Raw genomic sequence first — 14730 nt, 5'->3', positions numbered from 1 at the left:
ATCGCTTGGCCTTTCCATAGTTGATAGTTTAACTTCTGCTCTATAATGTAAATTCTAATTTCCAGCTACTCGTTCTGTTTCGACTAAGGTGTAACTACTTCTTCTGCATGGTTTCCCCTTGTTTCCCTGTTGTTGTGTACCTATTTACCCTACCCTTGCTATCTACAGCATCGTCCTACCTATACATGGGTTTTCCATATGTCTGCCTGCGTCGTGGTCGTTGCACAAGAAGCTGACAGTATTTTGGAGAATGCTGTCAGAGAGGTCCTGGACCCCAGTCCTTTGAATAGCAAAAGCTGAATTCAACTGTCAGAAAATCCTTCCTACAGCTGTCGTACATGAGTGTGTCCATGCAGAGTTCATCCAAATGCCATAAATACTCTCCTTTAAAGGAGCAGAATGCTTCAGGGAGATAGTAATAGCAGAAGAGTGTCTGGCTGCAGGTAGCCACGGTAAAGAGAAGTGTGACCCAGAGGAGTGTGTTCTTACTGCATTGTTAAAAAAAGATTAGATAATTACATGAGGTGACTTATAAGGAAAACAGTAATTCCATGCTTTCTGAATAAAATGTTGATGTAGTACTCCGAGACAAATGTTTTATGCTTTAAAACGAAAGAAGAAATAGGTTTTCCAGTGAAGCAGCATTATTGGCCTGATGCCATCACTTAATAGATAATTTTTTTCCTCAAAAACCAGTATTTTCTTTATGTAGAAAGTATCTATGTTCACTTGTGCTGTTGATGGAGTTACTGATCCATGATATACCACTGAAGGTGTTGATAGGGAAATGTTGTCAAGATAAATGTGTGCAAAACAAACGCACCATCTTCTCTGTATTTACCTCATACAAATGTCTGGAATATGAGCTGTGTCTTTATTGTTGCACAGCACTGTTCTTATGCACTAAATGTGTTCTTCTTGTAACAGAAATAGCTAGGCAAGCAGCACAACTAAAGCTACTGAGAAAACTCCAGAAGCAGGAACAAGCTCGAGCTGCCAAAGAAGCAAAAAAACAGCAAGGCAAGTATTGCTTGTGAAAGTTTGTGCACGCTAGCAGGTTATTTTGAAAAGTATTAATGAAAAGCTACCTGTGTCTTGTCATGTTCTGCTGATAGTAACTCTCTGTGTGCTTTGGTTTGTTAGCTATTATGGCAGCTGAAGAGAAGCGAAAGCAAAAGGAGCAGATAAAGATAATGAAGCAGCAGGTAAAGTTTGTGCGATTGCTAAATAAGCTCTTTAAATTACGTTTTGAATTGTTGAATTGGGGTGCTTTAATTATTTAGTAAGTTATTAAGTATGCTGATGACAAAGTGAATGTTATAAATCTAGTTTCAAAGAGCACACAGCGTATGTTATTTAAAATGCTAAACTCTAGAGTTCATGTTGTCAGGACATCCCAGTTTTGTCTGTGTTGATTTAAGCCACCCAACATATGTAGTTGCTTGCCAATATCAGTAAGAAATTAAAAAGCTGCTACTACAGTACAGTGGTGCAGTCTTCCTTTATTTGGTTCTGTGAAAACATGTTGTGTCTGTTTGTGTAAATACTGGAATCGTGTAACGAGCTGCTTTGGTGGCTGTGGCTGTCAGTGGCTTTAGGCTGTACCTCAGTATGCCAGTGAGTTAATACATGTTTTTAGACGTGCAAGTACCCTGTATAAACTTTACCAAATGAAGCTGCTTACGGAAGGAGGCTTCTAAATTTTTTAACAACTGATTTTAACAAATTAGTGAAAAGTTATGTGTGCTGGGAATATAAACATTTTTAAAAGGGCATAATTTGCATCCAAAAATGTATTTGCATGGTTGTTTTTTTATATTCATTCTGTTCAGTATGGCACTTACTGCAGAGTTCAGAAATTAAATACTTCATCTGGTAGCAGTCAAAGGACAAGTTTTTTAGCTTTCAGTGAAAAGACATTTTTTGTGTTCAGTACCGTTATTGCTTTAGGTTTTTACCCTCTTACAGTGGCAGAGAATAAGTATATAGAACCTTGTAAAAGTAGGAAGAGTTGACTTTGGTAGGCCAGTTCAACCTGTACTGCTGTTGAATTAGTACGTTTATGCGTAGTACAGATAGTACATTTAATTATTTTTAAAAAAAATGTCTAAATATTGCTTGAATCAATGGTTTTATGTTCAATGTTCATATTCTTATTATAGTAGTATATATAGAGGCTTAAATTAAAGGGTTATATGGAGAGAGAGAGAGAGAGATAAAGGGTGAACATTTACTATTAAAATCAATACCTTTTATTTGTGATAAAAACTTTTACTGAAATTTCCATGAAATGCTTTAAACACTTGCACTTGATGATACGTTACTTTGATGTAATGTGTATTTTTATCTCTAAATAAAATTTTGAAGTTGGACATGGGAATAGAGGATTCCAGGTTTGACTTCCACAGCATTCACTGCATCAGCTTCTTGGGACAGTTCATTAACTTCCTGATTTAAAATACCTCGGGACTTTCATGCTGGATAAAGCTGAAGTCTGTTGCAGGGAAAATGTTTCTTCAGTGGTGCAGTGTCTTCACTGTACTCTCAAGACTGGTTTCTATTTATATTGTAGTTCAGTTGTGTTTTTTCTAAAGATGGTTTAGTTAGAATTTTTTGGAGCTCTAGTTACACCTTTTTGACTCGTGTTAGGCTCTGTCGAGCTTTACCCTCGCTGTCGGGAAAACGCTTCTCTTCGTGACGGTCCCTTCCTAGTCGCTGTGGCTCAAGCAGCTTTTTTGAGATGATAAAACCTCAAATAATGTGCTAAGAAATTTTTAGTATGGGCTTGGGTTATTAGTATTGAATAGACAAAACCCATGCAGCAGAGGAAATGTGAACTGATCCCAAGTTTGCTGTGATTGCATTTCTCAATCAATGTAATAAGACTTCATTCAGATTTTAGGAACTAATTAGTGAAAAAGAATAAATTAGAATATGGTTACACAGCATCCATCTGTGGAGCGCTGAGCTTGATCATTTTCTTCTTACCGTGATGGAACATGCTGCAGTGTGTTCTGCCTGTGGCTGCTGTCTTGGTTGCTTTTTTGTTATTTCACTCTTCAGCACTATCAAACTCAGTCCCCTGAGCTACGTATTAAGGCAGGCGTGCAAAGTCATCAGCAGTTACCGGAATGCTTTAAAAATCTGGAGAAGCTGAACTGTGCTTAACTGTGAACATGTTACCTGGGTTGCATGGGGGTGACTGCTGCTGCCTGACAGAGTCTGTGCTGTGGGCTCCCCAGTGCTCAGGGTCTCCGTGTTGCCTGTGGTACCATAACGGACTGGAAGGCTGCTAGAACCAGGGCAGAGGACAGTGGTTTGACAGACCCCCATACTTCTTATTCAGGGAGATCACATCAAAACATCATGTTTTTCATGTCAGAGCTCCCATTTCCATTCATTCTTGAATAGCTCCACCATGGCCAGCTAGAATTTGAACACTGCCAGCTTACTTAGGTTGTCATTAATCTCGTCCCATTAAAGCTGTTAAAAAAATACTATGACGACTTAAACTTGAGCACCTATGCATAATTAAGTGTTGGCTCCTGCAGGGATATACCAGACACCTTCTAATGCTGGTGAAAATTCTAAACATACATTGTTTTGTGGGAACAGTTGTCTACAATGGGCGTGAGACTCGGTAACAAAAAGTATATATGTATAAACTTGGTAATTTTTTAAAATGTAAAAGTAAATTTGCTTTCTCAGTATTGTTTTTATAGAAGGAAATAACTTTCTTCCCCTTGTAGGAAAAAATTAAGCGAATTCAGCAGATCAGAATGGAGAAGGAGCTTCGAGCTCAGCAAATTTTAGAGGTAAAAATGTCTCAAATATAATTTTTGTGTTGCCATTTTAAAGAATGTTGTATTTTAACAGTCACACATGCAGTTACGAATGTAACTAAATATGACAGCTCTAACAACCTGGACTTCCAAAGGCCAGTTCAAAAATGTGTCTTAAAATATTTTTCTTAAAAAATCTATATTTACTGCAGCCTAAATCTTGCAAACGTTCACTTGAGTTTCGAAGTTTCTACACAAATAATCTTGTATTTGCTCAAGTTAAGAACATAACTATTCCTTTGTTAGAAAACAAGTTTGCAATGATAGGGTGTGAAAGCAGTATCTCTGCTCTGTAGGACGTGCAGTGGTTTATCTTTATGCTAGAATGTACTGGTGAACTGTACTGGTTTGCTAGTATATGAGCAAAGACAGATTGCTAGTTTCAGTTCTCCATGCATGGAAAAATTAATGGCAATCTCTGCCATTTATATTTTATTGTTCTGTGTGTACTTACTGTCTCAGTTATAATAGCCAGGTGAATTTTGAGTGGGACTTGAAATTCTGGCTTAATTTTTAAAAAGTAAATGACCTGTGAACTGATTGATTATGAAAGCTGCACTGGGGAAGAAATGTGTTGCAATGTACACGATATGTGATGACGTTTTGAACTTCTAAAGGCACGTAACTATTTGTAGTCAGATGATTTTCAAGTTGTGATGGTGCTGTTGTGTGACCTGTTTTGCATGCACAGGCAAAAAAGAAAAAGAAGGAAGAAGCAGCAAATGCCAAATTATTGGAGGCCGAAAAACGATTAAAGGTTAGTTTAGAGGAGCTCCAAACCCAAGAACTGTGTTATTGTGCATAATGTGTGTTGGTGGATAAAAGCAGTAAATTTGGAAGAGTGTTCTTTGGTAATGGAACTGTTTTAGAGACGGCATATGAATAACATGGGTACACGTCTTTTATGTAAAGACATGAAGCATACACAGAGGGAAGTGTGTGTGACATACACAAACAGACACTCACGTACATACATTCATACCTCCACACGTGAACATACAGAGACAGGAGTGTTTTGTGTGCCGTTACCGTTAGTTTTGCTTCCATGACGCTGGGTTTGCGTAACTTAAAACGCTCCTGCTGTAACATTATTCACAATATTCTTTTAAGCACACTGCATAAAAAACTTTGTTGCTTCTCAACAAGCATGGTCTTTTCTGGTCTGTATGTATACAAGACGACAGAACTCTTTTACAGACGTTGGAAAATACAGTTTATATATGTACTTCAGTTGTTGCTTTGGCATTCTTGGTGTATTTTAACATGGAACTCCCGACCCAATAGCCTTGCTGTCATGTGTGCTACTTGTGCTTCTCCGTGCTCAGTTTATGGGGGGCAGGGAACTAAGAATTTAATTCAGATGCGCTGTTTTAGCGTGGCAAAAGTGTGCAACTTGGTAAGTAAATTCTGATAGATAGTTTAAATACATTCTTTTTCCTTTTTTTAAGGAAAAAGAGATGCGAAGGCAGCAAGCTGTTCTTCTGAAACACCAGGTTGGTATACGTTCAGTTGACCAAACAGACAGAATGCCAATTGTGAACTACTACTTAAGCTATATGGGGGGAGGAATCTTGAAAATATGCCCTTTTTGAATTTCTGGGTTTGATTCCTGCACAAATTTTCTTCCACCTTATGATTTGTTGCTTTGCTTTGGTATTGGGCTCTCTTGGGGGATTAAAAAGTGGTTTTATGACTTTGTGATTTCTGTTTCATAATGTTGTGCCAACTCTTTCTACCAGGAGTTGGAGAGGCATAGACTAGATATGGTATGGGTATGTTTATTTTTGTACATCTAACACCGCATTGTGATTTGGTTGTGATATGGTTGTCATAGCAATGCATAAAATGTAGCACTGGCTGCTGTCATATTACATACTGCTGCATGGCTTTACAGCACAGTGCATTGCATACATCTGCTTGTCTTGTCTGTGAAGGAGAAAAAAAAGACATGTCTTGAACATGTGCATAAATTGAACACGGCAATAAATAAAGGAAGTTTTAAACCAGAAATCTATGTTACTGATGTCCCAATATAAATTAGACTACTGTATAAAATCAGGGATTAATGAATGCAAAATTAATAGGTGTAGTCCCTTGGATAATTTTTGCAAGCCTTGTCCCGTTCATTCACTGAGAATGAATCCAGACATTTTAAACACAAATTGTATTGACCTGTTTTAGAAATCAGGATGATGTCTTTCCTAAGTCTGTAAGGTACTGAGGAAATCAGCTTTCAGTCGGTGGTAAATACATGATGTTACAAGTATACAGTGAAACATCAGAATGTAATCGTAGCCTCACTGAATTAGATGATAAAATTCCCATAGCCTTTACTGGGGCCAAGATGTACTCTGCAGCTTTTCAGGCAAACCCCCATACTTAGTGCTCTAGAATACAGCTCCTTGCTGCATTGGAGGGACAGGCATCAGTAAATGCAAGTGTCGTTGCGTATGTATATGCGCCACTACTAGCTTGATTAAAACTGATCTAGAGCAGAGAAAATGAATCATTAATTTGTTGCTTGGTTACAAAAATGTTAATAATTGCAATGTTGGAAAATGACCACTTCAAAATTTCTGCCGAATTGGCTTTTGAAGAAGTAACTTGCAAGTTCCGCAATAGCAGATGTAAGGTAACTGACCTGTTCCAGCCAACCATTATGCTTTTTGTTCTGCCAGCTTATGAAGGAGCATCCCAACTGACCATGAGTAAATCTGTATGCTTCTTTTTTACACTGTCTCCATGTTCATTGCTTTACCTTTTTGCTTTTGATTGTTCTTGTATTTGCTTTCTAAACCTGAACTAAAACATGCACAGACTTGGCCATTCTTGTCCTATATTTAGTATTTACTGTGACTTGTCTATTAATGCTACATTTGTTACTCATCTTTTTTGCTGATTGGAAAATGTGGATTAGTTTTGTTCTAATCTTACCTGCTTCAATAGGAACGAGAAAGGAGAAGGCAACATATGATGCTTATGAAAGCCATGGAAGCACGTAAAAAAGCAGAAGTGAGTATTAACCTCTGAAACTTTGACGCTTTCATGGTTTCATTCTGCAATGATCTGTAGAAGAGCAGTGTTTGGTGTGCCTGTATGTATAATTTAATTTGTATACATGGCAGTGGCAGGACAAGAAGCAATAGGCACAAACTGAAATACAGGAAATTCTGTTTAAACTTAAGAAAAACTTCTTTACTTTGAGAGTGATGGTTGAACGCTGGCACAGGTTGGCCAGGTGGGTTGTTGAGTTGCCACCTGCTGTAGCTGTTACTGCTGGGGGGATGTAGTGATGTGTAGGCAGGCCAGCGTGTCAGCGCTGGGCATGCGACCGCAGGACCCCCGGAGTCAGGGACAGGAGGGGCAACTGGAGCTCCAAATGCAGAGTCAGTCTTAGCAGGTCAGAGATACAGTTAGTCTGGTGCTCTGTGTGACATCCACGTGGAGGGTTGGAAGAGAAAAGTAATAGATGCTTGGCCTCCTCCGTGATTACCCCTGTGTTCTTGATGATGCTAGTGCAGAGGCAGGGCCTTTACAATGGGGCGCCGTGCGTGTACAGCAGTTCTTCACCGTGTTCTCACTCAGTCATCCTTCTGAAATGGTACTGCAAAGAATCCTTCAATGTAAACATTCTCAGTACTCATTTCCATGTGGACAGGAGAGAAAAAAAGTGAATCTTAGATTTGCTCACAAATTCGATGATTCTGTTCTATTTGCGTAGTTTCCCCCTTCCCTTTACTTGAATGCAGGTTCCTTAATTGCTGTGGTAATTATTAAGATTACCTAAGTAGTGCTTTTCAAATTCTTAGATTGTTCCATTATAAGTATAACATGTAGCTTTTATTCTCTGGCCGTTTAATCCTATTAAGGAAAAAGAGCGGTTAAAGCAAGAGAAACGTGATGAAAAAAGATTAAATAAAGAACGTAAACTGGAACAGCGAAGATTGGAATTAGAAATGGCAAAGGAGCTAAAGAAGCCTAACGAAGATATGTGCTTAGCAGACCAGAAGGTAATCGTAATAATGTAAATTTATTTTCTTGCCTCTTGTTTCTGTATTTTGCCGTTGTGACAATACCTTTTTGCTTGCAGCCACTCCCAAAGCATTCAAGTTTTGGTGTAGATAATTAGATAACTATTTGGAATATATACAAATACAAGATACTACAAACACTAAATTAGCATATATTTAGTTAATTAAAAGCATTTTGTTTAAAAGTGGCCTGCTTCCCAAAAAGCACTTGTATGATTGCTTCAAAAGAAAAATTGATTACTCAGAGTTATTTCTACAGCAGGAATATGCATCATATCTCAGTACACAGGCACTAGATAGAGCTTTTCTGTGTACGCAACTATTCTGAGCTGTTACTCAAAAAAATTACTCTCCCAGTCTTGTGTGTTCTTAGTGTCCTGTCCTTCAGGACCTGACATACCTCAGGTTCAAGCCCTCTCTCCTCCAGAGAATTCCCCTCCCCATGTCCCCCAAATATTTTTACACTGCCTTTTATAGTATTTTGGCTCAGAACAGAGGCTGAGAGCATCTCCTGGCCAAAAAGTAAGTATTTATTAATCTCTTGCCTCCTATAGTATCTGAAACGGTAAACATGCTTCAGCTTTAAATTAAATTTACTGGATGGGATGTGGAGGGGCAGCTTCTCTATAGCCTTTACCTTGTAGCATTGTCGTGCTGTAGGTCATATGGAAGTACCAGCCAATTTCCCTAGCTAGTATCAAAAAAGTTTTCTTCCAAAATACACTCCTGAATCTTTCATTGTTCTTCTTTACTTTTCAGCCTTTGCCAGAGCTGCATCGCATCCCAGGCCTTGTTCTCGACGGAAGCACATTTTCAGATTGTCTCATGGTAGTGCAGTTCCTGCGTAACTTTGGTAAAGTTCTTGGCTTTGATGTGAACGTGGATGTCCCTTCCCTGAGCGTTCTTCAAGAGGGTTTGCTAAACATAGGGGACAGCGTGGGAGAAGTACAAGACTTGCTTGTAAAGCTTGTCTCGGCAGCTGTTTGTGATCCAGGACTTGTTACAGGATACAAGGTAAAAAAAAAAAAAAAAAGGAAAAAAAATCCATAGTAAACACTCTGTATTTGTGGGTGCATTCTTTCTAACGTGTCTTTGACACCTCTGATTTGGATTTCCATTCTCTTCTGTAATTCTTCTCTTTGGTGTCACTGTTTGAATGTTACTCAGAGACTTTCTGTGTGCTGTCAGCCTTCCCATTTTCCAGAAGTGATATATTTCTGGGCATTTTCTCTACCCTTCCCCATTTTTATTTGGACCTCTTACGGGCATTATCATATCCGTGGCCACGTCTTTTAACTCCTATCTCCCCCCACCCTTTCATTCTTACCCTCATGTTATACTCTCAGTGAATCCTGACACTTCTTTCTCTGAAGTCTGCTCTCTGCGTAACTTCATCAGAACTGATGCATTCATGATTCTCTCTCTTATTGTCCTTCTTTTTCAAGCGAGCTCTCTCTTCTTCTACTTCAGAACTCTACATAGCATGATTGTGCAAAACAGTATTCATCAATTTCTAGTTGGACCATGTCTTTTTTCATTTAACCTATCTCATTAATATTAATATTACCTCTGCTCTTAAAAACGTAGAGGTGAAGTGTCCTGGTTTCACTGGGATTTTGTTTCAGCTTGTGGCCAGCCATGGTGATCAGGGCCATGAGCAGTTAAACCCAGGGCAGCTGCCCCAGGCCGCCCACGGGTGTGTGCTGTATCATTGACATCGAGTTCACTACAAAAGGGAGGGCTGGCTGGGGAGAGCTGGGGCTGCTTTTGCTCTCCTCTCTTCTGGCCTTGCTTTTTCTCATTGCCAATGATTGGTATTCCTGGAACCTGCTGTAACTGTAGCTAAGAATACTTTTGTGTGTTTTGTATTATCATTTATATTGTTTATTTTATTAAATCTGTTTAATTTTAACCCACGAGTCTCCCTCTTTTTCCCAGTTTTCTTCCTCGCTTGGGGAAGGGACATTGGGTGAGAGAAAAACTGTTATTGTTTAGCCCTGGGTGGGGGCTAACCGAAGACATGAAGACATTCTAATCTGTTACTCTAGTCAAGATTTACGTTCGAATAGTTTTAAAGAAAAATCCTGATTAAAGTCCTTATGTCAAAATGCAAACAAACCCACCCCACTGTTTTATAAACAGTAATATAGTCTGCAGAGGAAAATAATATTTTACAATGTGATTGTTCAAAATGTGTTTATTCTTTTTAGGCTAAAACTATTCTTGGTGAACACTTGCTGAATGTTGGTATCAATCGAGATAATGTGTCCGAGATTCTGCAGATATTCATGGAGGCTCACTGTGGGCAAACGGAGCTGACGGAGAGCTTGAAGACAAAAGCATTTCAGGCACACGCTCCAGCTCAGAAAGCATCAGTACTTGCTTTTCTTGTCAATGAGTTAGCATGCAGCAAAAGTGTAGTAAGGTAAGATGTTTTCCAAACAAGTCTGTAAAAACAAAATTATAAAAATGTTATAGTTCAGAAATACTGTATACACTGTGTTCTGTTACAGGAGAATTCTTGATGTTCTTATAATGAAAGCTGAAATTTGCTGTGTTACTGCATCTTACCTTTATGTGCTTCTGATAAGATGGTAGAGTAGAACTTTTCCATGTTTGGTCTGTAAGTTCGTTTTCAAAGCTTGCACCAACACTTCTCCAGCTATTTTCAGAGTAAAAGATGAGGTTGATTACAAAGAAATTTACTAGGTATTTTAGGGAATAATTTAGAAGGCTTCTGCAATACTCTCTTTTCCCTTTTTTCCGTTTGTTTTTTAAAACCTCTTTTGTCCAAATACTTTAACTGGGGTCATAAGTTGAGGTGGCAAGCCTGGTTTATCATGGTGGTAATTCAAGGAAGTGTATCCTTCATTTGTGGTCAGTAACATATAGCATTTCATAATTAAAAACCCCTATGTTAAACAAAACTTTAAAACCCAACAACGTGCAATAAAAACGTAGGAGATGCCGGTCTTTGGGATGCCCGTATCTCTGCGTACTTACTTAGTCTTTGATCACGTAACTGAGTGCTGTTTTGTTTCCTGATGAATTCTGCTGCTTTGGGTATACTGTGCTGCAGAGTGAATCAGGGTTGTGTAAGGCAAGAGTGAGAGAGATGCTTCATGTTTCTGAAGCTGAAAAATAGCAGCAGTGGGCAATGCAAGTGCTGTGCCTGTGCTGTACGAGAGACTTCATGTGTATTAATCAAATTCATCATAGTAAGAAACTTTATCTTATTGCAAATGACCAGCTGTTAAGTCAGCTTTCTAGAAATGATAATTGAGAACTTGAGTTTCTGTATTTTCATCATAGAAACAACTACAACCTGGTAAATGGTTGAGGCGGGGATGTCTCAGAAGTGGGCTCGCAGTCACTGTGCTGAAGCACTGGTTTTGGTTCTTCAATTTCTGCAGTGAAGAGTGACCCTTAGTTTGTAGATCCCATGGACCCCAGTTAGAATGCCATAGATGTACCAGTCAGAACTTCATTTTCATGCAGGGCTAGATGCTTTGTGGCCAATACATGAGGACACTTGACATTGAACCATGGAAAGAAATGTCAAATTCTTTGAACGACATGCTGCTTATGGAGAGAAAGCTTACGTGGTACTGTAAATAAAGATTGCCTGACGTAGGTACAGCAGTGCGCTACGTCGGCATTCCTAGTGTGGGAATTTCCTAGCTTTAAAATGATCTGTTTTGAATTTTAAAGATTCCTCCAAGGTAGTTCTTTGAGACAAAGTATCTGTACATAAATGTCTGTCAGAAAAAGATGTAAGTTCACAGTTAATGGATTATTTTGTCTTTGACAGTGAAATTGATAAAAACATCGATTATATGTCGAACTTACGGAGAGATAAATGGATGGTTGAAGGCAAACTGCGGAAGTAAGTTTCGTTTCCTTAAATATTACAACATGTTGCTGTTTTGCATTTGCTCAGATACGCTTCTATGTAGGCAATTGGTTCAAAGGACAAAATTAGCTGATGCAATTACAGGTTTACCAAGAGGTTAGTAACTGAACTGCGTAATTAAGATGGGTGTGGTTTTACAATGGTGTGGCACCAGTCTTCTACGATCTATTAAAGATGCATGAGATTCAGAGGGTTGGCGTCCCTCAAAATTGGAGCAAAGTCAAGGCCATTTTGCATTCTGTGGAAGAAGTAAAGATTTTTTTATTGGAATATTACAGGAGCTGTCAAATCGCTACTGACACTATCAAAGTTTATTTGGACCTACCATAATTACCAATGTTCATTCTGAAAGGTGCTTTAAGACGACATGATTTTCGTACAACAATTACCAATCGAGTTTTGATAATTTGTGTTATGTTACCTTAGTGTTTCCCATCTGTCACTGTTGCGTTGTTCCCTATAGCTAGGGATCGTATGTAGAATGCAAACTTTGAGATATTTTTTGTATTTTTATTTAAGGTAAAATTGGAACTTTTTTAAGGGTTGTCAGTTTCATATCCACTGTTCTCCCATCCTACAAGACAAAATTCCATACAGCAAACATAATGGCTCCAACTACCAGGAAGAGCTAGAAGGCAATGCAAGTTCATGAATCACAGGGGGTAAAAATACATGGCCAGACTCTACTTTTTTTTTTTCTTAGTCATCTTTACCTCTTAGTAGGAGTGGTGAATCCTTTCTTAGTCCTTGCTTTAGGTACTTGTATTTCTAATCTTATGTCTCCCTTTTTTCCCTTTAATGTATCTCAGAAGGAAGAAGGAAAGAAGTAACGAAGAAGGACAAGAGGGAGGTAGAGAAAAAAATTAGACTAATAAAAAGAAATTCTCTACTAATACTGCAGACCCCAGTCTGCACAGGGTTAATATATTTTATCTTTTAGGACAATCCAAATACCTTTTCCTGTCTTCATCTGTATCCCTTCTATGGGATATAGTTTAAAAAGTGTTTCTGAAGTTCTGATGTAGCCAGCTGTCCATTAGTGGAACGGGACCCTTACTGTCCTTGTCTCCTTAGGGACTGCTTAGTCTTTCTCTCCCTCCATCAAACTGTAAGTACTTGTAGATGTAGGATCTTCCCTTTTCCTCATGATCTCTCTTTTCTTCCCTTTCCAATAGTGGGCACAATACCCTCAAGTCCCAAGCCCCTCTTCCTTTCTACAATCGTTTCTGTATTTCTTGTGTTTTCCCCTGGTGTGTGGATTTCAGGTTCCAGTAGTGCTGTCCCTATTTTCCAGCGTAAGTATCACGTGAGTGCTCAGAAACACTGTTCTGCTGCTGCTTTGAATTCACGGCACTTGATTCATCTCTTACCTTTGGTTCAAAATCTTTGGATTTTCCACTGTTTTTCTGATGAACTCTAAGCAGCTTTTTAGAAGAGTTGCCTTTGATCCATTTTAAACAATGTTTTCTTCTTTATTATGTCAGTTGGTGTTTTTCATAAACTCCTACAATTATTCTGGGGCTTCTCTCAAAAGAATCTGTCCTCTTCGGTCTTCTATTTGGTCTTTTTTTCTGCTTCCAGACTTCATTCTTATGCATGTTATATTCCCCAACCATTTCAAAGCTCCAGTCTAGTTTTTAAGCCTCCCAGTCCCAAACAGTTTTGCATAGGAATATCTGGCTTCTTGACTGTTCACCATGTGATCAGTGGATGTGAGCTCTTCTCGTATGCATACAGACCTTTACATGACCCTCAACACAAGCCCATCATGCGTGGGAAGTGTATAGTGTTAGAGTAACATGCTGAGGAATGGGTGTATTTCATCTCAGCCTGGTTTGACAGTGTTTGTTGTGGTAAATCTTCACAGTCCTATCTGTGTCCAGACTGTCTTGAAGTACGTCCGAGCGGGATGAGAAAAGATTCTACCTCTGTCAGATGTTTTCACTAAGTGGCTTTTTGTGCTCACGTTCTCACTTTTTATGAGATCAGCTCCTCAACTGGATATCGGGGGCGGCAAAAAATAATATGAAACCTGTGTTTGTAAGATATAAAAAGGCAACATGAAAATCCCAGATTGGAAAAAGGAATCGTTGTATAAAAGCTTATAGGGATGCTCCACCCCCCCTTGCCCCCCAGGAGACTGAACAAAATTCCTTGATCGGTTTCCAACCATATATATTATACTTAATTCTGAGCTGCCTGGACTATTTCTGCTGGGCTGATGGTCAGGGAGAAGTTGCACCTCATTCCTTCTCTATCATGTTTAGATCTGAATCTTGATAGTAATCACCATTTTTGTAAAGGCACCTGCCTCATACAGTTAATTAATCTTTCTTTGTGCTCTTCTGTATCACAACTCTAGTCGGAAGACTGTCTCACCTGATATGATTCAGCTGGTTTTTAACTAGATAATCATAATCTCAGTGTCTCCTTTTCCATTACATGTCTTCTCCGTGGCATCTCTTTTGTAGCTTGATCAGTATAAAGGGGAGTAAAAATGAAATACAGCTACTTGAAGGATTGGGTGATACCTGTTTCTTTACAAGACTTGAAATACTGTATAACAAGGTTTTTCACTGCAACAATGTTTTTTTTTAACATGCCAGTATTATGGCATACTCCTTGTAAGTTAATGTCTTTCCAGTGAGGCCATCTCAGCTGTAAATGGTGGTATATCAAAAGCAGTGTTATATGAGGGGAGAAATTACACCCTGAGTTTGGGTAGGAGGTGGTAATGCTGATTTGGGAAACTTCAATTTTTTTGAGACCCAAGCTGAAGTATGATGTTTAGAATTTCTTTGCCTTGCTACTACTTAACATTTATGTGCAAAAATTATGAGGAAGGCATGAAAATTAAGTCAAAAGGTGAATGTTCCTTCTATAACCTAGTAAACATTACAGATTAGATTAGAGCAGGCTTAATTCACACGTCTGATTATCTGAT

At 38.7% G+C, this 14730-nt stretch overlaps 1 protein-coding gene across 10 annotated transcripts in view; it reads left to right on the top strand.

The window, feature by feature from the left end:
* BAZ2B (bromodomain adjacent to zinc finger domain 2B) overlaps positions 1-14730 on the top strand; it is a 124445-nt gene that overhangs the window by 90041 nt on the left and 19674 nt on the right. For all 10 annotated transcript variants that reach the window (XM_068407523.1, XM_068407528.1, XM_068407525.1 and 7 more), the window contains 11 exons: positions 928-1020; positions 1144-1205; positions 3750-3815; positions 4534-4599; positions 5291-5335; positions 5582-5608; positions 6789-6854; positions 7712-7852; positions 8633-8887; positions 10084-10298; positions 11685-11759. In XM_068407523.1, the coding sequence (XP_068263624.1) occupies positions 928-1020; positions 1144-1205; positions 3750-3815; positions 4534-4599; positions 5291-5335; positions 5582-5608; positions 6789-6854; positions 7712-7852; positions 8633-8887; positions 10084-10298; positions 11685-11759 (1111 nt within the window). The remainder of the gene's footprint in view (positions 1-927; positions 1021-1143; positions 1206-3749; positions 3816-4533; positions 4600-5290; positions 5336-5581; positions 5609-6788; positions 6855-7711; positions 7853-8632; positions 8888-10083; positions 10299-11684; positions 11760-14730) is intronic.

This window comes from Nyctibius grandis, chromosome 9 (assembly GCF_013368605.1).
Source record: "Nyctibius grandis isolate bNycGra1 chromosome 9, bNycGra1.pri, whole genome shotgun sequence".
NCBI lineage: Eukaryota > Metazoa > Chordata > Aves > Nyctibiiformes > Nyctibiidae > Nyctibius > Nyctibius grandis.
Note: the sequence above shows the minus strand (reverse complement) of the source record. Positions and strands in the feature narration are given on the sequence as shown.